This window comes from Parasteatoda tepidariorum, chromosome 6, assembly GCF_982258835.1.
Source record: "Parasteatoda tepidariorum strain Cologne lab strain chromosome 6, Ptep-v5.0, whole genome shotgun sequence".
Lineage (NCBI taxonomy): Eukaryota > Metazoa > Arthropoda > Arachnida > Araneae > Theridiidae > Parasteatoda > Parasteatoda tepidariorum.
This window is the reverse complement of record NC_141760.1, coordinates 92,857,816-92,884,881: the sequence shown is the minus strand read 5'-3', so window position 1 is coordinate 92,884,881 and position 27,066 is coordinate 92,857,816. Positions and strand designations below refer to the sequence as shown.

General features: G+C 27.8%; 1 protein-coding gene across 3 annotated transcripts; it reads right to left on the bottom strand.

Moving 5' to 3' along the window:
- Positions 1 to 336: 336 nt before the first annotated feature.
- NC2alpha (negative cofactor 2 alpha) lies at positions 337 to 26,997 on the bottom strand. 3 transcript variants are annotated; one of them, XM_043049315.3, is made up of 7 exons: positions 26,412 to 26,552; positions 20,250 to 20,322; positions 18,480 to 18,573; positions 11,742 to 11,885; positions 9,568 to 9,682; positions 7,318 to 7,421; positions 337 to 1,339 (listed from the first exon to the last, which is right to left on the bottom strand). In XM_043049315.3, exons 1-7 carry the CDS (start codon positions 26,451 to 26,453, stop codon positions 1,255 to 1,257), a joined length of 657 nt encoding a protein of 218 aa, XP_042905249.1. In that variant the 5' UTR covers positions 26,454 to 26,552; the 3' UTR covers positions 337 to 1,254. The 3 variants fall into 3 exon arrangements, with proteins under 3 accessions (XP_042905249.1, XP_087022308.1, XP_087022307.1); XM_087166182.1 differs by lacking the exons at positions 337 to 1,339; positions 26,412 to 26,552 and adding exons at positions 6,503 to 6,695; positions 26,879 to 26,997; XM_087166181.1 differs by lacking the exon at positions 337 to 1,339 and adding an exon at positions 6,503 to 6,695.
- Positions 26,998 to 27,066: the final 69 nt, after the last annotated feature.

Below are 27,066 nucleotides of genomic sequence, written 5' to 3'. Positions count from 1 at the left end.
ATAAACACAAAAAAATCAGATGCATATTTATTACAGCAGATCTCTGACTTTTCTATGCCTCCACTATAACGACTATGATGTTTTAATACAGTTCAAAGAGTGTTATAAAATTGAGATCGTACAATATATTAAAAACAAAAATCAATCTAAAAAAATAGTGTATTAAGTCTGGTTAAAAACAGAAAAATAAATAGATTTACTAAAAACTATTGCAAAATTATAAACAACTTTACTTTATTTAACAAAATATCCTATCATTAGTTTGCTCTTTCAACACATATATGTAAACGAAACCTAAATTATCAATATGAGCTTCTCCCCGATTAAAGTTTCAGCTTTTTTTTTAACTCATTCAATTTTTAAAATTTAATTATCATTTAACTAAGAAAAAAAATATTTTGTTTATCTATTTTTTATCTAATTTTAAATAAATAATCTAATTTTTCTAATCTAATAAAATATCTAATTTTTTAAAGCTGATAAGCATTTTTTATGAGCTCCTATTATTAATTATTACTTTTTTAATTTTAAAACATTCTTTCAACCCACAGTCTTGAATTATTTAAAAAAAATTAAAAAAAAGTGGAAATCCCTAAAATACTAAGTTTTTATCCCCAGATATTATGAAAATGTAATGTAATAGCATTTACATTACATTTAAAATTGACTGATAATTTATTGGTTATGCATCATTTAAAAATGCATAGCATATTTTTTTTGAAAATGTGTCAACAAAAAAAAATTACTTCCAATGCTTTATTCAAAAAAAAAAAAGAAAAAAAAAATGAAAATATGAAAAAAAAAATTCGTTTTAAATCTAAGTGCATACTAGCTATAAAAATTGACCAGGTTTATTTAAGAACATGCATCATCACTTATAAAATATCTCTATGCATAAAAATGCAAGGATTTATAATTATTTTACCTGATTGTCTTATATTGTTAAAAATTAATAATTAAACAATTACAAAACAAAAAGCAAAAGCCTGAAACAAAATATTTACAGAAATAGTTTCTCAGGCATAATTTGTGGTTCTCCAAGAAGAAAACAATATATTTTTTTTAAAAAAATGTGCATGAACAATGAATTATTTTTAAAACAATGGGTGATGCATATTGTATGCATGTAAATGTCTTTTAAATTCAATCTAACAAAGTCAGTTCAATCAGTTGGCAGACTGGCAGCAGTTGTGTTGTTGGTTCTACAAATGCTACTAGAGAGAGAGAGAAATAAAAATAATCTGCTCAAGAATGTCAAGAGTCATAATCATCATCAATATTGTTGGATGTACTGTTATTAGAGACAGGTTGCAGGTGAGGAACATAATGATGAGACGCACTGAAAAAATATACAAATTATAAAATAAAAAGCAAACAAGCAAAATAATTTTTTCAATCATTAATCAATAACAGTGTTTTCCCTTTAGAATTTTCAGCAGGGTAGCCCACCCTCCTTGCCCTTTCATAGCAGTAAATCCAGCTTCAGGGTGCGTAGCCAAATCTTTCAACAAAAAATAAGCACCTTTTAAGTACTTTTTAAGCACTCAAAAAACATTTTTAAGTCTATATACATTAACAAAATGCAAAATAATTTTCAAAGACTTTATATTATCATGATAAAATAACTAGTTTTTGACAAAGTATCCTTTTCTTGATTATATTAGCCATTAAAAAATGACCAAGAGATTTTTCAGTTCTATTCCAGAGGGTGGAAAATGAAACTTGAAATTGAGAATATCTTGCAAAATGCAACAGAATTGCACATGAGAGTGCACCGAAGCCAGCTCACTATACGCACATGCAGACTCGCAAGTATTTCCTCTAACTTGTAAAATGATTGGAGATTTCATACACTATGGACCGACGGTACATTGAAATAGATTGTGGTTGAATGAATTGTAAAAACGCTGAATAGAACAATGTAAAAAGCACGCTTTTGCATAATATATGTCAAAAATCGACATGATAAAGAAAAAAATCTCATTTTCGAAAAGGGAAAAATCAAGCACATCCAATGATAAAAGCACCGTTAAGGGCTTTTAAAAAACGCAAATCGAAAATAAGCACATTTAAGCACTTTTTAAAAACGCTGTGCACCATGTATGTACAATATAAAAAGCAAACAAGATAATTTTTTTCATCATTAATCTATCACAGTGTTCTCACTTAGCCCACCCTGCTTGCCCTTTTACAGAGGTAAATGCATCCTCTTTACCCTTTTTGTAAAAATGTTGTCTCTTTTTTTTAAAATGAGAAAATGTTCTTTTTTTAATTTTAAGAATAAAGATAGTAGCAGAAAACATGAACTTCAGATTCCCATAACCAGTGGAAATTATTTTTAGGCTAAGTCACAAAAATACTTTAATTTTTCATATATATTTCAGTATTTTTGATTCTGTTTTGAAGGGCACTAATCTAGATAGATATAATTAAAATGTTTAGCAAGATTAATGCTCTTCAACACAGAAGAGGTCCTTGTTTTTGAAAAAGCGCCCTACCTTTTTTTTTTTAATTTCTAGGCAGATCTTTGCAATAAATAATGAATGTAAACAAGTTTTTTTTTCTCTTTTTCTGCTAAGCCATTATAAGAACAATGTAACGTACATTCGATAATCGAGATAACTACCTGTCTTCTAAGCAAAACCTTACACCAGTTCAAAACTAACTCTATTAAACTCGAACTGGGAGTTCAAAAAATAACTTTTTATCTACGTTAAACTAATAATGTCATAAGTATAAAAATACTATCCCAACAAATAACAGAATATTAATAAATACTAAGTACAATAACTAATAAATAAATATACTATGCTATACTTTAATGCATTATTTTTGGCCTACTAAATGCATGTTAATTTTCTTACAACAGTGAAATTTCTTTTCATGTGATATTAATAAGGTAAAAGTAACCAAAATATTAATTTTTGAACTATTCATTTTAACCACTTTTTGGACAAAAGCCAATTAATGAGATTTCCATTTTCAAATTAAAAAAATTCTGCATTTTCTTAATTTAATTTGGTATAGTTTCAGTCATAATATAAAAATTTAGAATTATTTGTATTTGTGCTACGTCAATAAAAACGAAAAATTATTAAATACAGTTTTATTTCAGATTGTGATGGGAGCCCCACTTGGTGTTGCATCTTACTAGGACGTCAAGATTCTAAGAGAAAGATTTAATCTCTAGAACCGATAAATATTAATATATCCTACTACAGAACACTAAAACAGAGTTCCCACTCTTTCAACGAAGCAAAAATTAAGTACTTTTAAGGACTTTTTTTGAAAAAATTAAGTACTTTTTTGAAAAATTAAGGACTTTAAAAATAGTATGATTGTTCATTGAATATACATGTCTCCAGTGACAGTGCAAATTATTTACCATTCTAAAAAAATCAATAAATAAAAAAATCATAAAAAACAATTTTATTATAATGTAAACACTGATATAATTGTATGAATTTAACATGGCTCACCAAAGAAGTACCAGGCAATTTTTGCAAATCAAGGTTGGGTTTTATTTAAAACATTTTCAGATATTTAAAAGCTAAAGCCATTCAGATTGTAAAAGTTAATGTATGAAACTAATATGCATTCCATTTTAAATGATTTCATTGAAATTGAAAAAATTGAGCTGGAAAATTGTTCCTGTCAACCATAGTGATGTTAAAAAACTAAGGACTTTTAAAAGCCTTGAACCAAAATTAAGTACTTTTAAGGACCGTGGGAACCCTGTAAAATTATTAATATATACTACATACAATTACTAATAATACAATTTTAGTCAAAATATTAAAATTTAGAGACTATTTTGTAGTCTTGTTAAATCATAAAAAACGAAAAACTATTAAATACAGTTTTATTTTAGATTAAGACGGGAGCCAGGCTTGGTGTTGCATCTTACTAGGACGTTCAAAAATTGAAAGAGAAAATCTTGAGAACTGATAAATAAATCCCTTTTAAATGTCTTATAAGAATAGAAGAAAAATTTATTAGAGTTTAAAGTCGTTAAATTTCTTGATACCAACCATGATAAATCATGAATTAATTATATTGAATGATATACCATTTCTGAGAAGAAACTTGTACATGATTACAAATTAGAAATAAAATATATTTGTAAAAAATAACTTCTTTTCAAATAATGATGCTTAATATTTTAAATTTTTGAGAATTAATTATTTCTTACATTACAATATTTAAAACTGTATTAATAGTTATTTGTTAATTAATAATTTTTTGGTTTTATTGACTAATTCTACACGACTACAACATCTATCATAATGCTATTAATGCATTACATACATACGCCTCCATATGGAATTAACTAATAAGTTTTCATAAGATCTGATTAATTGTATAAAAAAAGTTGTAATGCTTAATGAAAGATTAAAGCACAGTAACAATTAAATTTTATGCGATCATTATGCTGCTTTTCATCAATACTCCAAGAATTTCCAGAAATAGTATGAATTTCTCTCAAAATTTCAGGTTTTAAAGTGTTATTTTTCAATTCAATGCTAGAATTCCCACCATGACTATAGATCAAAATCACAAACAAACATAATACAGACACTAACATTCAAAAGTAATAGTCATTTAAATAATTTCTTAGAAAATTTAGCTCACAAATGACTGATTGTAAATGGAAGCATATTGCTATCAAATAAACAAACAAAAATTGTAAATGCATGTTTTTGTAAAAGGATTTTCATAGAAATCAAAATATAAAATAATGAAATTAAATTCTGGTCATAACTTAGTTTTAATGGGTTTAAAAATAACATTGTGTGCATGGAATAGCAACCTAGACTTAATTAATATCAGTCATATAACTGAGATATCAAAAGCCATTAGCTAATATTTTCTGGATATAATCACATTTAATAATATCTTAATCATCTACTTCCTATATTTACTATACCAAGTATTTTTTAATTATTGTATTTCCCACATCATTATAACTTTATCACAGAATTAATAACTATAAAAAATTGAGTGATGAAATCTGCTTTAGATAAAATTTAAGGCATTTGTTAAATTAAAGTGAAATCAATTTCACTGAAAACTTCCTGCTGTTTAATAAGTCTACCTTCTGCTTATGGCTGGTACAACAAATGGATCAAAATAGAAGGCTTTATCCTGATATTCTAAGTGACACACACAAAGGATTAAGTTGGCAAAATCTTGATTAATATAATAGCAGGGTGCGTGGCTAAATCTTTCAACAAAAAATAAGCACCTTTTAAGTACTTTTTAAGCACTCAAAAAATATTTTAAGCACTATATACATTAACAAAATGCAGAATAATTTTCAAAGACTTTATAGGATCAAGATAAAATAACTAGTTTCTGACAAAGAACTCTGTTCTTGATTATATTAGCCACCATAAAAAAATAGAGAGATTTTTCAGTTTGAAAAATGGGGGGGGGGGATGAAAAATGAAGCCTGAAATTGAGAATATCTTGCAAAATGCAGCAGAGTTACACATGAGAGTGCTAGAATCTCACTGAACTCAGCGCAGTAGATGCACATGTTGGCTCGCAAGTATTTCATCAAACATGTAAAATGATTGTCTCTTTCATACGCTATGTACCAAAGGAAAGCAGAAATGGGTTGCGGTTCAATGAATTGTGAAAAAGTTGAGTAGAACAATGTGAAAAGCATGCTTTTGCATAATAAGCGTCGAAAATCGACATGGTAAAGGAAAGAATCTCATTTTTGAAAAGGAAAAAGCAAGCACCTTTTAAAAATACCCAATGAAAAAAGCACCTTTGAGGACTTTTAAAAAACGAAAATGGAAAATAAGCACTTTTGAAAAATGCTACGCACCATGAATGGAACTTGATTACAGAAGCTTCACTCATTTGAATACCTCATACGGTTATATTCAAGAAATTCTACATTTTGATATTTAAAAAAAAAAAAACTTTGAACTTCAGAAGGAGTTAAAAATTTTAATAAATTTAAAATCACAATTTACTATATCATTTAAGAGCAGTGTTCTAAAAATATTTTTACTTTAAAGTGATAAATAGACAGCAATTTCCCCAGTAGTTCGAATGTCTATCTTTAAAAATTTCATAAAATGTAATTTAGAAAAATTCCCACTGAATATATTCCCCTGAGAATATCCCCCTTGTAATATTAGCGCTGAAAAAATTAAGTCGCTTATTCAGAATATATTCTGTTTGGCATTAATTTATTTTGTTAGGAATTTTAGAACATTATTATTTAGGGCTTGACAATAGGTTTTATATAACCAATGATTTACAAGAATATGAAATAAATAAAAAGAAAGGATAGGGTGCATTTTATGTCTTGAGTATTCTTATCAAGTAGATTTTATCCATATTCACTTTTACCAAAACCATTAAAAATGCAACAGGGTGCAAGCCAAATTTTTGAACAAAAAATACGAACCTCTTAAGCACTTTTCAAGCACTCAAAAAATATTCTTTAACTCTTTAGTTTTTTAAAAAATATATAAAGGGATACTTCCATATCATGATCTCACCAACTAAAATTGCCAAGGTGACAAATAGATTTTAAACTTGTAAATATTTTTAAAAAAACTAAAAAATATGTAGATGTTTGCCTGGTGGTAGCCATGATTCGAGTTTCTGTGAGGTTTTTTTTTTTAGTTTCTCGTTGGTCGCTGCTCGGAAGTTGGCAAGACTTGGAGATTATTCTAAGGCAGATAACGATACGGAAATCACCCCAAATATAATTAGGATATATATAAAATATTAAACACATACGTTTTGGAAAGTAACAATATAGAAGTTTCTAAGATCCATTAAAAAATCCATACATATGAACTTTCAATAATAGGAAGAAAATTTTTTTATTGGTCTGCATATCCTGATAATATTATTATGGTTGTGAATGCATTGTGAAAATATTGAATAGAAACAATGCTTTTGAACATTGAATGAAAACAATGCTTTTAATTTGTGACAAAAACAAACATGATTAAAAAAAAGATATCGATTCGGAAAAGGGAACATTATTAAGGACCTTTTAAAAACACCCAATGAAAAGAGCACCTTTAAGGGCTTTTAAAAATTGAAAACCAAAAATGGACACTTTTAAGTACTTTTTAAAAACGCTACGCACCTCGGGCATTTCTGGGCTGGTTAATTATATTTTTCACACCTAAGAAAAACTAAAACACTCGGTGCAACATTTGTTATAAAAACAAGAATTTAGTATAAAAAGTTACCACAGATGTCAAAATATATACAAATAGGAAATTTTTCAGAAATTATTTCCTAATTACATTAATACTTGAATCAGAAATTATACTTTACCTTGCTGCAAAAGCGACATTACAAGGTAAAGGAGGAATGGGTGCTGATGGCAGTGAAGAAATAACAGAATGAGATGGAGCAGAATCTGTACTGCAGTCAGTATCCTAAACAAAGAAAACAGATATTAATACACAAATAAATGCAGAAATAATAATGATAAATAAATTTATATTAATTACACAATCGAGTTTGCAAAATTAGTTTCATGTGCAATCTACACTTTGCATTACATTAACTACTTTGTTGAACAGGAGTATGTAATGTTGTGGAATGAAATATTTGACTTTTAGCAATTGTGATCATTAGAAAAAAGTACATATAAATAAGAAATAAAATTTTTTAATATTAGAAGCAAGCTATTTATAGTATTTTTTTTAAAAAAAATATTTCATTTTATTCAAAATATAATGTAATATTCATCAAATCCAATGATAAACAACAAATTTGTTTTGTTTTAGCAAGTCTAAAAAAGTAAAATCTAAAAGGAAAACAAACTATAAGCAAAAATATTTTGGCAATCAGATTTCTGTATATAAAAATGATTTAATCATTATTTGTACAGAAATCAAAATATAAATTAATAATCTTTTTTTTTTTCAAAGATTTAAAATTTTTTTGTTAACTGAAATAAAAATATAAAAATCAATCATTTTACAAAATAAAGGCTTTTACATGCTGAAATTTAAACTTTTATAATGGATATTTTTTTTCGGGTTAAGATTTTTGTGAAGGATTTAATTTTTGCTCTTTTTCAAAGGATCGATAGGAATTTAAATCCATCTAGATCAAGCCCTGTGTTATTGACCCTTTCAAGACAAAAATGTTATGGCAAAAAAAAAAAAAAAAATGTGCACAGTGCAAATTCAGTCCAAAATGTATTATACATGCAGCTTTTTAATGCTTATTTTTTCTCAAATTCACAAAATTCTTTAATAAAGAGCTTCAAATAATTGAATATTTGAATTTTTTTTTTATTGCTGAGATGAACAAATGCTACTACAGGGCAATACCACCTTAAACGTATGTCATATTTGCAGACTTAAAGTGCATAAATCACAAGTAAAAAAAAAAATTAAGTAGTTTTAATAATGTATTTGTTTTTAAATAACTCTTATTGTCTTTTGTACGTACTCCAAATTTTATCAACTTTGAAAATTTTTAAATTTTATAAAAATTAAAAAATGATTATAACAGATCTAATATATATGGAAATTCTATAATAGAAAGAACAACATAACAAAACAAAAAAACATTTAATATCATCCCTACATTAACAATTATTTTTTTAGCTTTTTTAATTTGTACTTCAACCAGAACTACATAAATAAGAATTTCACAATTCACAATGCTTCCAGCCATTTGAAAGGTTTTCTGACCCTCTTCAGTATATTTTCAGGGGTCTGTCTAGGATTTTCTGAGGGGTACTTATTTTGTGAAAATTTAGACATCATTTGAGAAAAATTAAAAATTATATTAAAAAAATCAACACAAAAATATGGATTTATCGTTTCTTAAGGGATACAAAAATAAAATTTTAGAGAAAAAGTATTTTGTGAAACTATCGTTTTCCTAAAATTGAATTTGCGAAACTACCGCTTTTTCTAAAGTTGAATTTGTGAAGGTACCGCTAAACGGTAGTAAATTTGGCCTGGACAGACCCCTGATTTTATATGTCAAAACTGTTGAGGCAACATTGAATATGCAACATTTTAATAAAAATTACAAGAATCCAAACATAAAAAATTTATGACAAGTGGAATGTTTTATACAGACTGCTTAACTATGCAAACTTGGTTCGTGTTATTACACTGATTATGAATATAAAATTAATAAGAACTAAATTTAGGCATACAAGAAGACTAATACTTATAATAGTTACAATAATACCATCCCTGCTGTAGTGAACCATCAGTGGAACCAGCAACAAGTCCACTATGGTTCACTATATCTAAAATCTTTGAAAAAATACTTAAATACTAATTTAGCATATTGCAATATTATTGGAAATAGTTATTGCATGTTTTGCTTTAGAATTAGTAACTAAGCATAAAAAGTCATTTTACAATCTAGTTTATTTATAGCAAATCTCCTCCAAAATCAAAATTTCTAATCAAAATGTTAGAAAACATTAAAAAATACTTTCCATAAAACAAAAGTGGTTCTGTGAGAATTCTAGTAACAAAAAAACTTTCGTTATGAGTCAAATGAAATTAATATATTAGTAACTAGGATTATAAAATGCAAATCTACTTCTTCTCCATCTTCTTCTGCACTCCACGTTTCAGACTCATCAGCAGTAGAATGGCTGGGTCCCGCACTATCTTCACTTGTGCCTTTATCTTTCGGTCGTCTTCCCCTAACTGAGCTACAAAATATGTTTAAAAAATTGAATAAAAAGAAAATTTTTACAAAAGTTCAAATTTTAAAGAAAATATTAAAAAAATTAAAATTTCACTTAGGAAAAAGGATGTTTCGAATTTTTAATCGAACAAATGAATAATTTTATATAAAAATCATGCTTTATACAAGAAAACAATCCAATATGAAGTTAGTATTTACCTCTGACAGTTTCGCCGCTGGAACAGAATGGTGTTTAATATAAACTTTCAAATTATTTACATGCAGAGATGTGGAAAATAACTTTATTAAAATTAACAAAACAAAGAATCATATGCTGCAACATTTAGTCTGCGCTACAACATTTTCAAAAAAGCATACTAAGTTGGCAGCCCTGCACATACATGAGCTTTATTTTCTTTTGAATCTTTGTTGCAATTCAATCTTGGTTCTTATATATAATGTTAACATTGAGGAGTTTAAATTAAAATAAACATTTATAAGAAAAACATCTACAAACATGCTTAAATTATTCAGAATTTTTTTTTTTTTTTCAAAATAACTTAGCCAACTTTTAGTTTATGGTGGCAGAAACTGTGTACAGACAATGCTTATAATTTTTTGGATTCACAGTGGTCACTAATCATAAGTCTATAAAACTTTGTTTAGTTATTTGATTAAAACAAGTAATTAAAAAAATATTTAAATTATTTTTAAATTTAACTTTTTAAATCTTAAAACACAGAAAATATAATAAAAAGAGAGCATTACCTGTCTTAAATACGAAAAACACACACAAAATCTTATAAAATAAGCAACAGAAATTTAAACTCTGTTGAAAATTTTAAAGCAGTTCAGTAATTTTATTTTTTAATAGCAAGCACTGAAGACTTGTTTTTCTCCTCAGAAGATGCTGCCCTTTAACTTTACCCGGTGGGTACCCGAGAACCTAAGTCACAGAGGAGAGCAGCATTACCCACGCCACATTGCCACAGGCCCATGTTCATAGGGTGGGCCACATTCACACGACAAAGAACAACATAAAGAGAAACATCCATGTCCTGAGCGGAATTCGAACTCCCAACCATTGGCTTCGAAGCCAAGCATACTGAACACTCGGCCGGGATTAGATTAGTTCACTAATTAGTGCTCGTTGCATAGCACTAAAATAACATATTGCATTATGAATATAAAAATAGAGTATCTATTTTTATATTTAAATTGCTACAAGCTTAGTCATTTTTTTTTTTCATTCAGAAGTATCAGCAAGCAATAAAAATGAATGCAATGAATGGGATTAGATTAGTTCACTAATTAGTGCTCGTTGCATAGCACTAAAATAACATATTGCATTATGAATATAAAAATAGAGTATCTATTTTTATATTTAAATTGCTACAAGCTTAGTCATTTATTTTTTCATTCAGAAGTATCAGCAAGCAATAAAAATGAATGCAATCATGTCTCGTCTCAAGACTTAGAGGCAGTTCTCAGTCCATGCAAAAAATTTGTACGCCATGCAAAAGAGAATCAGATTGGTAAATATTTTCACCAGTGAAAAACTTGCTTTCTTCTTTTTGATATGCATTTTTTTTTTACATGCGGAAAAAAATAGGCAGGAATTGAGAACTGTTCTTTAGACTTGATGTAACTTGAAACCTTTGTCTGCCTATTCTCAGGTGGGCTGCTATTTATAGCAACATCAAGCATCATATCAACATCAAGCTTTGGATTAAAGAAATAGCTCAAAATCGCCAATAGTGGGTCAAGATTAGCATGAAATGTTATTGTTGCTACTTTTCCCACACATTGATAATTTTACGAACTTCCCTGACTTTTCCAGATCCATAAAATGCACTGTTCTGTTTCTGCCCCATTCTGTTCCAAATTTAACTTTTGATAGCATGTCTGATAAATCACAGAGCTTCAAGGAGACAATGCTTATTCAATAAACACCATATGTTATATAATATATGTTCAGAACTCTACAATATATAAAATATATTTCCAATTATACAACAACTATGGACTAAAGAAAAACAATGTATAACAACATATTAACAACAGTATCATACATAAACACTTACCGAACTTCATGATCATTGCCAGAGAGAATATTGTCATCTGTAATGCAAGGATTCATTTGCTCTTCTTCCCCTTGAACATCAGGAACCGATGATACTAAATCCCTTAAGAATTTGAAGTTGTTATCAGCTAAAACACATGCTTTCCTAAAAAAGTTCATTAAATATTATTTTTCACAAATAATATTTTGAATTTTAAAATTACAATGAAACAATAGAAAAGATAAAATTTTAGAGACATGGTATTTCATTAAAAGGGTTCATTGAAAATATTTTGTGCTAAATTTTTTGCTTAAAAAAAGGACTAATTGTTTGCACATTTTAATATTGATGACTTAATTTAACAACAAAATAGTAATTAAATAATTGATTAACTAATAACAAAAAAATACATAAAAGGCAGTATTTAAAAAAAAATAGACAAAAATGTTTTTCTAACCATTTCATTAATAATTTCTTAAGTGAAAAGTAAAATAACTGATAGACTTATCTTTAGTAAGTTAATTGTTCAGACTTTTCTAACTAAAATTTTGGAATGTAAAAAAAAAATGCAGCAAAACTGATAAATGAATAAAAGAATTATATATCTATGACTTATTATGTTTTCGCTGCTTTACAAGGTTTTTTTTCTTGCCAGTATCTACAATAATAAATGCCAATGTAGGGTATGGATTAAACTTGTGCATGCAGATAAAATTGATATAATATTCAAAAGAGTTGGAATAGCAAACATTTCGATTTACAGGGGGTCACTTTAGGAAGAAATTAGATCCATTTATAGACCTTTTACAAAATTCAGATTCTTAAAAACAGACACTTCACAAAATTCTTTCTGAAAAAAAAAACGGATTTTTCAAAAATTCAGAACTGCTTAAACAAACTTTACACAAAGATCTATAAAGATATGTTAAATAATATGCCTTCAGTTACAACTCGAAGGGAATTTTTGTAAACATAAAAATGTGAATTTTTTGTGAATTACGGCAAAAATAGTTTTCTACTACAATTATTGAAAAGAAAAAAAATAGATAATAAATATGAATAGATAATGTCAGCATATTGCAATCAGAAGAAAATAGAAAAGATCAAAGGCTGAGTTAATATGTTGTGCACTCACACACAACCACAGAAATTCACAAATTTTGTGGATAATATTTCAAAATTTACTAGATGGTGCTTTTGCATAATTCCTGCCTTTTTATGAAAAATCATAAATTCAGCTTTCTCCTCAGTAGAGATTTTTCTCATATTTGACAAACCAGATTTCTTGATGCCAACGATGAGTAAAATTGTAAAATAACTAATAAAATTGACATCGTGATTTCTGTAAAGCAGTTTATGAAACAGATATAACATTAAAGTAATTTAAATCACTGATGGAATCTTCAACTCATGTAATTCACAACCCAAATTTTTTGAATCATGCTTTCACTATCCATATTCAACTGATTTACAAATTACAGTTGGCAAATTATCACTATTTGCAAGTCCTGATTCATCAAATACCAAGATTTGTATCCCCTTGATTTGAAAATTGCAATTAAAATTCACATGATTTCAAAATCAAACATCATGATTTGTATTCACGCAGTTTAAAAATCTTATACTGCAATTAGTATGCACAAGATTTAAAAATTAAATATCATTATAAGTATCAGTAAGTTTTCAAAGTTTAACATCCAGGGATGAGATTAGCCAAAAGGCAAAAAAGCTGAATTTCCACGATAGTAAATTTTACGCAAGCGCAGCCCTTTATTAATAAATTCCAGACAGTTTAAGGTAATAAATAATGTGTTGACATACAATTGCGTACTAACCTATTATAATAAAAACTACTACATTGATACTTAACATTTAGTGAAAATAAAAATCACCAATTGAAAAAATAAAGCTGGAAATTATATTTTTCCTCAGTTCACATAAGAGACAATTATTACTTGAAAAACTACTTGGTTTAGCAAATTAAAACTACTGAGAATATACATTAATATTTCATTTTTTTTAATAAATACTGTTGTGATTTATAGCAAATATATCAGTAATATTACTTTTTAAATTATATTGGGAAAAAAAAACTTTAACAATGGACCAAATCGTTATGTTCATGTTAGAGTCTAATCTAACTACAGCCCTTTGAAACATATCAATAACAGTGAAGTAGAAATATAGTAACTCCTTAACATACAAAAATTGGTATTTTAGTTTGAAAAATTAATGACAACCAGCAACTGTTTAGATAATTGTTTTTGATTTGATAAGAATTTTGCATTTTATAGCATAAATAACAGCAATTACAAATAAAATTTTGATGATGAGTTAATTAACTCTTTCCAACAAAAAAACAATTAAATTGAATCCCTTTTTAAGTTATTGCTTTTGTTTCCTATATCTTTTATGTTTGCTATATTTAGTCGTTAGTCCATTTTCAAACATCTTGTGACAAATCCTATTTTTTCTTCTTTGCAAGCACAGAATGTAAGTTTTGAATATATTCCCTTCCAGTTTCTCTGATGTTGTAACACTTACATATACATACTAATAATCGTCGTTAGAAAAACAGTCACCTTTATAGTAATTAATTTTTGTAAAAAATTTACTTCTTACAGGAATCGCGAGAGTTGATCTTAAAATTGCGTGAATATGAATAACAATTATGGATTTTGAAATCACATGAATATTAAACTAGATATACGATTTTGAAAATGAGAAAATACAAACTGGGATATAGAATTTTTAAAACGCGTAAATACAAATCACGATTCATAATTTTTGGATCGCGTAAATACGAATCATGATGCGTAATTTTTAGATTGCATAAATAAGAATTATGGTGCATAATTTTTAGAATGCGTGAATGCGAATCCCAATGCCTTATTTTAAAATCACGTATAAATGAAAATCAATGTTTGATATTATAAACAGCATGAGCAAATCAAGACATTGAATTTTAAACTTGCGGGAATACGAATCGCTTCATAGGTTTTTAAAAAGGCGTAAATACGAAGCACAACGTACAATATTCAAATCGCGTGAATAAGAATCTCAACACGCAAATATGAAAAGCTATGTTTGATATTAAAATCGTGTGAATTAGAATCGAGATATTGGCAGACTCCAGGCTTGGGACCTCTATAAGGCTTATCAGAAACAGCGTCGTTTGAACTACAAAAATCGGATCTATCTGGAGGGTGGGTAAAAAATTCGAAAATCTTATTTGCTGCGAGTAAAAGGGGAGAAAATAGCTAAAATAAGTAAAAATGAGAAAGGATTGGTAGCTATGTAGTTTGAATTTTGTGTTTCTCTTTGAAAATGGGTGAATTTTCTGAAAAAGCGGAATACTTATAAAAAAAAAGTGAAATTTTTAGAAAAATCTGAATTTTTGATAAAAAAAAGCTGAAATTCAAGAGATAAAAGTTAAAAAAGCGGAAATCAACTAAAAAGTGGAAAAATCTCATCCCTGAACATCACGATTCAAATTCATAAGATTTTTATAACATTGACTTTTGGAATTGCATGAATAAAAGTCATGCATTAAATTCATATTCACAAGGTTTAAAAATCGCCAATTACGATTAAAAACCGCACAATTTTTAAAAAAATCAAACGTTACAATTCCTATTTATGCAGTTTAAAAATTACACATTGCAACTGGTATTTACACCTTTTTAAAATCCATTATTCAGATTCGCATTCAAGCAATTTTAAATTCAATCATTTCAATTTGTATTCATGAACTCACTTTTAAAAGTTTACCGAACTAATTCTATTGATTAAAAGCAAAGAAAGAATAAGTTTTGTATCCTACTTATAATTCAAATTTTGTATCCCATTTACTCAAAACATATAAATTCTATGTTCAAGCAAATAATAATTTAAAAACCTTTTCATGAAGTTATTTTTATTACAAGAATGATACAAATCCAGGGGCATATGCAAGGGAGGGGTTTAGGGGTTTAAACACCCCCCTTGAGCTCAGACAAAATGGCAAAAATAAAAATTTTAGTAGAAATTATGCGGGCTATTATTTTTTAAGACTATCTATATTATATAAAACGCTAATACGTATGTATCAATAAAACCGATAATATTTCTTTTCTCGCGTTGGCAACAGTTTTCATTTTTAATTGATAGGCTTCGGTGAGCAAGAGTACGTAGTGAGCATATCATGTCTAATCGGGTGAATTCTCACCGAATTATCAAAAAAATTCTCACAAAATTATCTTTATCGAAGTCGATGCTTTACATCCGGTGTTCAGTACTATTTCATATTGTTTTACAACACATGGTTTTAGCCCTCTGGTGGGAAAGACTTTAAAACAAAACTTACAACTGTTACTTTTCTCAACAACTGAAATTTAGAATAGTGTGATTAAGAAAAATATGTTTGCAATTTCAAATTAATATTGAAATGCACAGGTTTACAATTTTCCACAGTTAAAGTTTTCGGAATTTCAGTGTTCAAAAAAGTATACAAAAGCTTGACGTTAAGAACGTATCCAATGCGCGAGCAAAGCGAGAATCGGATTGGGAAGGAATCCGAAATGAACTGCGAAAGCAGTTCCGGGGGTTGGAGAGCCCCAGCGAGCAGGGGGCGAAGCCTCCTAGTATATTTTTTATTTGCCTTATGCTTATTTTTTTTTCTCACGGTATTTCTCACTGAAAAAACATTTACTATAATAGAGTTGTACTTTTGAAACCAAATTTGCGTGATACTGTTACAGGCTGGTTCCTTTCTGTCCTGCCAGTCGCGATAGTTTTCGAGATTGGCAGTCAGTCTTTCGCGAGGTCTTTATGCGATGATTCTGGAATCCTAGACGTTCTGTCGTCTTAGAGACAATTCGAAAATTTTGGAGATGCGGTGAAAAATTATATAAAAGGGGGAACAGAGTACAGTGGAGTTAGTTAGTCAGACTAAGAGTTATCACTGCCGCTTGTCTTTCGGAGCTCATCGCTAAATCTGCTTCGTTTTGTCTTAACTAAAAGTTAATTCAATCGCCGAACCCGTTGTCGCCACTATTTTGACTAGTGAAGAAATCAGTAACAATACCATTGGAGATACTGTGCTCGTTGAAGTTATTCATTCCAGTTCGAAACTTTGAGATCGTAGCATAGCGGATATTTCTATGCCAATAAATATATGTATATATTTGATGTTCTTGGATCTTTAGGATGCCAAAACGCAAGAATTAAACAATTTTTAATCATTTTGAGAAAAAATCACGACCTGAAATTAGTGTGGTGACAGCATCTGGTGCCAATGTAAGTTTTTCTATTGAACAGAAATGTTATACATCCATTGAAGAAAACGTTTCTAGCATAACAAAATCTGATGAATGTGAAAGTGGTCCTCTAAGTGTTACTTCCCACCCATAGGACATTGGACTTTTTTCAGAAGATATGTTACATGCGAGAAGATATTACACTATGTTCTTAAACTGAAAAATCAAATCAAAATTTAACTAAACAATGCTGTCGAAATAAAAAATTACAATTGTTAGCTGTCTAAATTAGGGAAATAATAATGCTTTATTATATACTCGAATTTCTTTTGGTAATTTCAGAAAATTATGAACACCCCCCTTGAAAAAAATTCTGCGTACGCCACTGTACAAATCTGCATGTCCAAGTAATCTGTATCTAACAAATTTAATAGTTAGTTATAAAATGTAGTTTTTAATAAAAAAAATAATAATATGGCTTACAATTTTGACGATTTTTATACATTTATATTTTAATACGTAAGTATTAAAATTTCATAAAATGGGGTTTTAAAAAAATCAATTTCTTCTCATTATAATTATAACGAAAATTTATAATTTACTCTTAACTCAGAATAATTCCTACATATAATTTTTTTCTGTCTAAAATTTCAAGTAATTTTCATTAAGCCACAATCACCTCTGATTAAAGTTATCTACTCTGATATATTATATTTTAATATAATGTGTTATTTAAATATAATTGTTATATTTCTAATTTTAATATGTTGTCAAAAATTAGGAATTATCATAAGATTATTTTTGAAATCCAAGTAAAATCATTTACTTTAATGTAATATTTCCATCGAGACTGTTAGTTAAATTAATACAACATGTATAAATTAAGAAGCATAATTAAGAAAAATATATAGAAGTACAAAAGTTAAGAAGATTATTTAGTAGTACAATTTGCTTTAAACTTTTCATATGTATCCAACTTATATTTCCATTTTTCTCAACTCCTTTGTTGCAAATGCAAAAAGAAAAAAATTTCGGATGTTTCTGAATTCATACATTTATAAATATTAGAGTTTATATAATATAATGCGTAGAGTAATTTAGTAATTCTTTAACATACAGAAATTCACATGCATACCATTTCCAAATTATAATTGATAATCAGAACATTAACATATTCAATTATCATAGATCTAAAAAGAAAATTTCAGTTAAACTTCATTTAATTAGTCCAGTTAAAGCTCAAAATGAAGACGATCTTTAATTTTTATTAAACTTCAACTGCATTCAGGAAAACTGTCAAAAGAATAAATCACAAAAAAGATAACTGATGAAATGTTTTAACAAGTAAATTGCACAACTAGGAGAAAAAAAACATTTTGTTCTAATAAGTTTCAGCAATTTTTTGTTTGTATTACAATCTCCTTGCATAAATAGAGCTTGTAACATAATCATCATAAACTAAAACAAGTTAATGTAATAAACATGCAATATGTGGTACATTAATGTTAATCCAGACACTTACAGATGAGATGAGGTTAATGTTTTGGCGTTACGACTTTTAGTTATAAGACTTGTCTTTGTAACCAATGATTCAACAAAAAGCTCTAAAGCTCGAGCTATATTAAGTTAAGGAGATATACACCAACTTGTAATAACTTCAGTTCAATACTTATCACAAAAATAATTAATTATATCTATTACAAAAGTAGAACAATTGAAATGAATAAGTTTTACAAGAAGAAAAGGAATTTTTAAGAACAATGCACTTATATTAAGGATGAACAACTTTCTTTTGATAGGCTACAAAAAATAAAAAATTTCACGTAAAAACAAAAAAGGCAAAAAAAACAGGAGCAAATTGCATTTAGATCCTAATCTAAGTACCATGTACAGGTAAAATATGTGTACGACAGCAGATTCACGTGCAAGAACTGAATGCCACAAAACAGTACATTTTAAGTAAAAAAAAATTTGTAAGAAGGCTAACAGTAAATTCTTATCCCAGGGATGAGAGTAGTCAGAAAGTAAAAAAGAGGAAATCCAAAAAACAAAAAAAAAGAAAGAAAAAAAATATATATATATATATATATATATATATATAAACAAAAATTTGACAAAAAAGTGCGATTTTTAAGCTTGTAAACCATGTGAATATAAATCCCGATATGAGACTTTTAAATCACGTAAATATGAAACTCTACATCGAATTTAAAAAATGCGAAAATACAAATCATGATTTTTTAATTTTTTGATCACGATGCATAATTTTTAAATCGTGCGATATTACAACCACAAAAACGAATCACGATATTGGATTTTAAGCTCACGTGAATACAAATTGCTACATAGGGCTTTAAAAGCTCGTAAATACAAATCGCGATATTGATTTTTTAAATCTCGTAAGTAAGAATCGCACTGTACAATATTTAAATCGCCTGAATAAGAATCGCAACGTTCAACTTTTAAATCAGGTAAATACGAAAATCGAGATTTGATAATAAAATCGAGATTTTAAAAATGCATAAATACAAAACACGATATTGGATTTTTAAATGTCGTAAATAAGAATCATAATATACGATATTTAAATAGCGTAAATAAGAATCGCAATGTGCAACTTTTAAATCAGGTAAATACGAAAATCGATGATAGATATTAAAATCGCGTGAATAAAAATCGAGATCTGAATTACGAAAATACGAGCTATCCAGCCGACGGATAAAAAATACGGAAAATCTTATTTTCTGTGCGTGAAATCGGAGAAAATTGCTAAAATAAGTAAAAATGCGGAAGGGTTAGCAGCTAGGGCGTAGATTGAATTTTCTGTTTATCTTTGAAAATCGTAAATAAATATAATTATTTTACTTCAATGACTGAATTTTAAAAAAACGGGATATTTATTTTAAAAAAACGAAACTTTTAGAGAATCGGAGTTTTTGATAAAAAGGCTGAAATTCGAAAGACAAAAAAAATCTCATCCCCGTATAAAGGTCAACCAGTTTTATCCCAAGGAAATGATTTTTAGAGAAACTTCAGAGGGAGGAAAAGGGACTTCAACAATTTCCCTCCGCGGAAAAATAAATTCCTCATAAAACATTTTAACTTGGGCAAAAAAAATTTCAGCGGAAATTAGCGGGAAAAATGGAAAAATCTTAAAAAAAGCGGAAATCCGCGAATCCGCGGAAGAATCTCATCCCTGTTATTCATAAGAGAATTCTTAAGGAATTTTTAGTAATACCTTACACAAATAAAATAAAAAAATATATCCCATAATCGAACACAATAAGGATACAAATGATCACAGGGACAGGAGCAGCAACTTTTCCTATATCTTCATCTGTTTGCATTATCTTTTTGATGCGAGCCTACAAAACAAACACAACACTTAAGTAAATTTTAATAATGATTAAATGTTTTTTTACACAGTATAATTTAAATATATATACCTCATAAAATTGTTTTGTTTTTATTTATTTAATATCCATCCTAAAACATCAGAAATTTAATTTAATTAAATATAAAAATTAATAAATTGCACAAGAGGTATGATCAACTCAAATTTACTGTTCGGCTATCACGAAAACACCTCCAGACATTGGAACAGCATGTTCGCAGTTGTTGTGGTAACGAAGATACTTAACTTTGAATAAAGTTAGTGATTTTACATTGGTTATATTGTTTATTTAATTCTTCATCATTACAAATGGCTTTACTCTCATTTACTCAGCAGTAGCCAACTTTTAATTTGGAAGAAGTTCCCCGATAGACATCAAATCATGCATAAAATCTAGTCTCATGAAGAAGAAAAAGAGAGAGGGATAAAAAATTACTAGGGCACCGAGTCACAAAATCTACGCTTACCAGAAACTTAAGGGCATCATAAAATCTAATCTTTCACGAGACAGAAAATTTATGATGATAATATTAGTTACAAGAATGAACATAAAAACTCTGATATGTTCTGAATGTTAACATTTGATTTAACTCTTAATCATTTAAATAGGATAGGGAACCTTCCTCCCTGCTCAATGTTCTACAAAGCTGTGTATGAAATAATTTCAGATAGCTTTGCAATCTGAGCAAGAACTCATTTAATATCTTAACTTTTTACTTAATTTTAAATATCAATTTACAAGATGATTTCACACAAAGTAAAGCTATATTGTCGCTATTACATACCTGGCAACATTGGCAGGGGTCTGTCTAGGTTTTTGTGAAAGGTACCTATTTTGCGAAAATTTGAACATAATTTGTGAAAAATTAAAAATTCTTTTAAAAAAATCAATACAAAAACATGGTTAAAATATAGATTTATCGTTTCTTAAGGGATAAATAAATAAAATGTTAAGAAAAAGTATTTTGTGAAACTACCGTTTTTCTTAAAGTTGAATTTGTGAAACTACTGTTTTACCTAAAATTGAATTTGTGAAGGTACCGCTAAACGGTAGTAAATTCGGCCTGGACAGACCCCTGATTGGAGAAATAAAATAATAGTGATACAAACCATCCCAATTTTGGGTTTAAGACTACTAATGTTCAACTTCGTAGCCTTGTAATTTTAAACCGAATCTAGAAGACAAGGGAACTCCTGGACCAAGTATTGAGAGAAATTTGTCTTTATGGAGGCCCTTTTGTTGGAGCTAATATACATTTAAGTTACATAGAGAGGAAAACCACAAAAACTTCCCACGGTTTGCTTGACAACAAGGGGCTTAAACTGTCATCCGTCTACCACTGAGGATATTTCATTTCAACAATGAGGTTGATGCAAGCCGCATGCGGAATGCATATCGACTAATCGTCATTGGGATTTGAACCTGGGTTTACTTCATTGGAAGGTGAACGCTCTATCCCCTGAGCCATCACAGCTCGAGTTAAGCAATTAAGAGTCCACATACTGCAGTGATGGCATTAGCACCATCTGTTGAGGAATAAGAGAAGTATTTTTGCCATCAGTGCATATATTATCAGTCTTTTTTTTTTTTTTTTAAATTGCTTCCCTAAAAAACAGGAGAGTTGGCAGGTATGCTATTACACATTTCATTATTAGAATTAGCTGTTTAAAAAAAGGAACCAACAGGAAAAAAGAAATTTATTCTTTATTAAGCAAGATTTTTTATCACATGAAATTGCAATAATTAAAATATTAATGGTAAAATTATTTCGTTTAAGCAATTAATAAATATTTAAATCTGATTTAAGAAAAAAAATCTTAATTGGAATTTTAAAAAATTCTTTTAATTTATTTATTAATATATTATTTTAATCTGATTGCTTCCTATTAGCATACTAATAATTATAGAAATTATGTTACAAAAAAAATTAAATAATATTTTTTTAAATTTTATTTCTCTTGTGCTGCCATCCACGAATATTTTATTGCACTAAAAGAAATAAGATTACAAGCATTATTTTTAAAGCTTTTCTTCTGAATTAGCATGGAAAATCTAACAAATTAGAGAATAAAGGGGTTATTAAAATTTAATTAAGAATAAATGAGTGTATTAGTAAGTAGGTGAAATTCACAATATGCAAATGTATAGATGGTGGAAAGTTACAAAATCACATACCCTGTAGAAGGTCTACTTTTTTCAGCAAAAAACCTTGCAAAATCTTTTGGCGATAATAGATAAATTTTTAAAAAAAATTGCTTTATAGTATAAAAAATTTTACGCTGTATCTGAGAACAAATAGCAATATTAAGATTCAACAACTGAAGCAAAAATAATGACCTTTCTTATTTAAATATTATTTTAATGAAAAAGAAAATAACAACCAACTAATAACAACCAGTCATAAAAATAAATTTAAAAAGCAAATAAAAGTAAATACCTCAATAAAAATAATTATAAGTTTAATAATTTTAATATCTGATGCTTTATATTTTAATCAAAAACTAGGAGTTTTATTATAAAATAACCCAATTATATAATATTTAACAGTGTTTTCATCATAGAAAAAAAATGGGTTAGGATTTCTCACCCTTTCTCAAAAACAGGGTTAGATTTCAAAAAGTTAAGTGATATTTCTAAAAACTAAAAAGACAATCTCTTGAAGAAAAAAAAATTCTTTAATTATAATACATTTTTAATGTCTTCTAATTTTTAAAGCATTGAATATTTTTGGTGCATCATCATAGAAGATTTTGCCTTTACTAGGTATTAGTCCATCTTACATTAGTGCATAAAAAATTTGAACGTCTTACAATAAACCAGGGTTCGTGATTTTTTTTAAAAAAATAAAAAAAAATCTGATTATTTTTATTTAAATCGGATTTTTTTTATTTAAATCAGATTTTCTTGATTTTTATTCAAATACACTATAAGAGCTTTAAATTATGATTAAAAAAACTTTATAAATGTTTAATCAAAATTAAATTAATATTAAAACTATATTATAACAATATTTCAGAAGCTCTAACTTACTAAAATAATTTTTTATTATAATGCATAGCGACCATTTTGATACAAAGGCATGATTGAAATTAAAAGACAAGATAAAATAGATAATTTAAAGAATATACTACTTTAACTAGTAACACAAAGTTTCAATTAGCACACCATAATTTTAATTTAAAATTGTGATCTCTTTTTTTTTCTCATGATTCATAAAATGGCAAAATAAATTCAACAGATTGTGTTTATAAATGTTGTCATTCATCAAAAAATAAATATTCAATCTAGATATTTTTATGTTAAAATATTCATTTTTAATCCTATATCAAAATACATAAGTAAAGCTAAAGACATTTCTAAAAAAATCTATGTACTCATTGGAATTTTTTTCCACAAAAGAAAATCTGATAATTTCAAAGATACCGTAAACATATTATGAGAAGAAGAAAAATACCAGTTAATAACCCTACTGCTTCAAATAGGCTTTGAAAGGGAAGAATGACACTATATCAGGAAAAAAATATCTCATACTCAGCTTTTTTTTTTCTTTCTATTTTTGGCATATTAAGGTAATTTCTTTTTAATATAACCTCAAGCTTCAGAAATATAGAAATTTCCATCAATAAACTATAATGTAGATTTGAATTCTATGCTTTTTTAATCAAAAGGTAGAATTTTAATTAACATTTGCTTTTTTTCTTTTTGAAAAAAAATCATGTTTTTCTTTTTTCTTTTTGAAAAAAAATCACTTTCTACAGCTATGCAAGTCTATATTAAGACAGCATTAAATATTTACTTTAATCTGTACTTTCAATGTTAAGAATCAAAAGATTTTTAAACATGTAATTTCAAATGTGTTTAACACACACCAAGAAAGAAAGTAATTTCGGTAGCTAAAATTAATTAATGCAGCAATTTATTTAAAATAAATTTTAAAACTAAGAAAAGAAAATAATAAAAGTATCAATAATTTAAAGCACCGTTTTTTAACTTTTAAAATCAATATAATATATATATATAAATCAGTTGATTTAAATCAATGATTTTTTTAAAAAAATCATTTGATTTTAATCAAGATTTAAATCAAGCTGATTTAAATCAACGAACCCTGCAATAAACCTACGGTAAACACGTGGTTGCAGAGAAATGTGTTCTGAAAGAGATTCCGTGGTTCGGAGGGGTTGTGTTCTGTTGTTCGAAAAGGTTCTGAACAATACTTTTAAATAGGGAAGCTAGATAACGGGGCAGATGTTGAAAATAATGAAAGATCCAGGAAGAAAAGTGAAACAGATTTTAATCTAAATGGCGTTATTCTAAACTTTTTTCAAAATGCGAGAAATTCGGGAATTTTGAAATTGATTTATAGAATGAGCGAATTTCTCGTGGTAATAATTTTTTAATGCAAGATTCTCACATTCTCGCGCGGTAGTGAAGACACTGATTTAGGTACTATTTAATTTTTGAAAGGCTTAAATAATTACCAAAATATTTAGGCCAATAGTATATAATTATGAAAATAAATACACAAAAAAATCAGTAAAACTCTTACATTAAAAAATCCCATTGTAAAGAGATTTCCGTATTGTGATCTGCGACAGAATAATCGTGAAACTAAAAAACTCGTCACAGAAAGGGACCAACCCTAAAGGTATAACTCGTAGCTTCCCCCAGGTAAACATCTACATGCTATTTTTTAAAACAATTCTTCCTTTTAAAATCAATTTGGCTCCTTGACGATTGCAGTTGGCTTGGCAGATCGCGATACGGAAAGATCCCCACTACCGCAAATAATTCATATAAATATAATACTTAAGCCCCCATCTCTATCTCTCTAAGTATCAAAAATAAAGGATTAAAAAGTTTTAAGATTATATTGCTATTATGTAATTCACTCCTAATATAAACTTTAGGCTAAGCTGCTATAATAAATAAGCGTCGTTGTAAATAAAAATAAGCAATAAATTGTTGCAAAACCATAAAGTAAACAATATATATGTGAATCTTAATACTCGCTAAGATTTTAAACATGCAATGTTTTGAAATAGACATGCAGAAGTTTGCCCAAGGGAGGGGGGCTACGAGTTATACCCTTTGAACATGTCCCCTTATTTGATGGGGGGGTTTTTTTTCACTTTCGTGTGGGCTGCTGCCTGGAAGTAGGTAAGACTTGGCGACTATTCTGCTGCAGATCACAATACACAAATTTCCCCTGCCTTGGTGATTGTAGTTCGAGTAAATAAATACCAATACAGAAATGTCCCCATTTTTTCAAATACAATGGCAACTTTTTTTCACTAGTGATGTTTGATAAGTCAAATATGAAATGTATACTGTTATTAGCCATTTATTTCAGAAGTAATGGTGAATCTAAAGTACTGTAAATAAAGATAAAAACATTGAAATAATAAGTATAAAGTCAATGACAAAGTTGATTATCACAATAATTTTTATAAGTTAAAAAAAAAGGCAAGTTGGTAAAACTCCTACATTAAAACTATAGCAAAAAACACAATAAAATTTTTTAAGCCCCCCCCCCTTCTCTTTAGGTATCAAGAATGAAGGATTAAAAAAAATTAAATATTGTATTATGTTTATGCAATTCATTCCTTAATATAAACTTCAAACTAAGCAGTTATAATACATAGACATCGTTGTATGTAAAATAAGCAATACAGTGTTGCGAAATCTTAAAACTAACAATTAACGTGACTCTTAATATTCCATTTAAATAAAAATCTTTATTACTATATAGTATAATTAATAGATAGTAGATTCTCGATAAATACAGTGAATAACAAGAAAAATCAATGTCGAAAATGAATTAAAAAATAAAATTTACTACAACGTGGAATAAAAACAAATACCTTTGAAAGAGATTAGGGTTATAAATTTTTTAATTAATAAATCAGCCAACACTTCGATAAATAATTCTAATAGTCACCTTTATATTAAATACTAAACACTTTTTACTGGTAAATAATACGAAAAAAAAATAACTTGCAAAATAAACATTAGAATATCATTAAGAAAAGTAAACAATACGTTTATTTTTTACTTACAGGTGGAAATCTTGCATTATATTTCTTCTTTTTACTAGGCATAATTTTCACCAATTAATCAGCTCAAAACGTTGCTATTTAACACAAATGTAGCTTGTTTTTATAATGACTTAATCCACTTTTATACACTTATTTCCGTTGTATATTCCGCCATCCTTTTATACACATCAATCACGTTAAAAAGTACTGAATGCTAAATTAAAGACACATATTTAAATAAAATGTATCTCAATTAAAAGCTTCATTCCATAATAATCACTATGTTAAAACAATTAAATTAAATGCAGTGACTCGATTAATTAATAAAATACGCATATATTAGGAGGTGAAAGTGCCGCGCGCGCTCACTGTTTCACTTTTGAGTTGTTAGAGGGCTGTGTTACGTGTCACATTGCTTTTATACTCAAACCTTATTAGTGACATCAACACAATTAGCAAAAAAAATGTACAGGAGTATAAGCAATTACCAATTCTCATCTGTCTGCTGCTATATTGATTACATGCTTTGAAGAAAACCTACTAACTTTTTGTTAGTTTAAATTTGTTTGAATCTGAGTAAGCTTCCGATTTTACCACAGTGTGCGCGAAATTGAATCAAGCAGAAACAAGTGATTGAAACCTGATATGTGTGTAAAAGCGTGTTAATATGCTTTGA

What these genes read in the sequence shown, in the direction of transcription:
- NC2alpha (XM_087166181.1), bottom strand. Translation starts at nt 26,453, where the DNA reads ATGCCTAGTAAAAAGAAGAAATATAATGCAAGATTTCCACCT. An exon ending in ACATTAACCTCATCTCATCT is followed by an intron (nt 11,886 to 18,479) that starts GTAAGTGTCTGG and finishes GAACTTTTTTAG; the next exon opens with GAAAGCATGTGTTTTAGCTG. An exon ending in CAGAAGAAGATGGAGAAGAA is followed by an intron (nt 7,422 to 9,567) that starts GTAGATTTGCAT and finishes TTCTTTGTTTAG; the next exon opens with GATACTGACTGCAGTACAGA.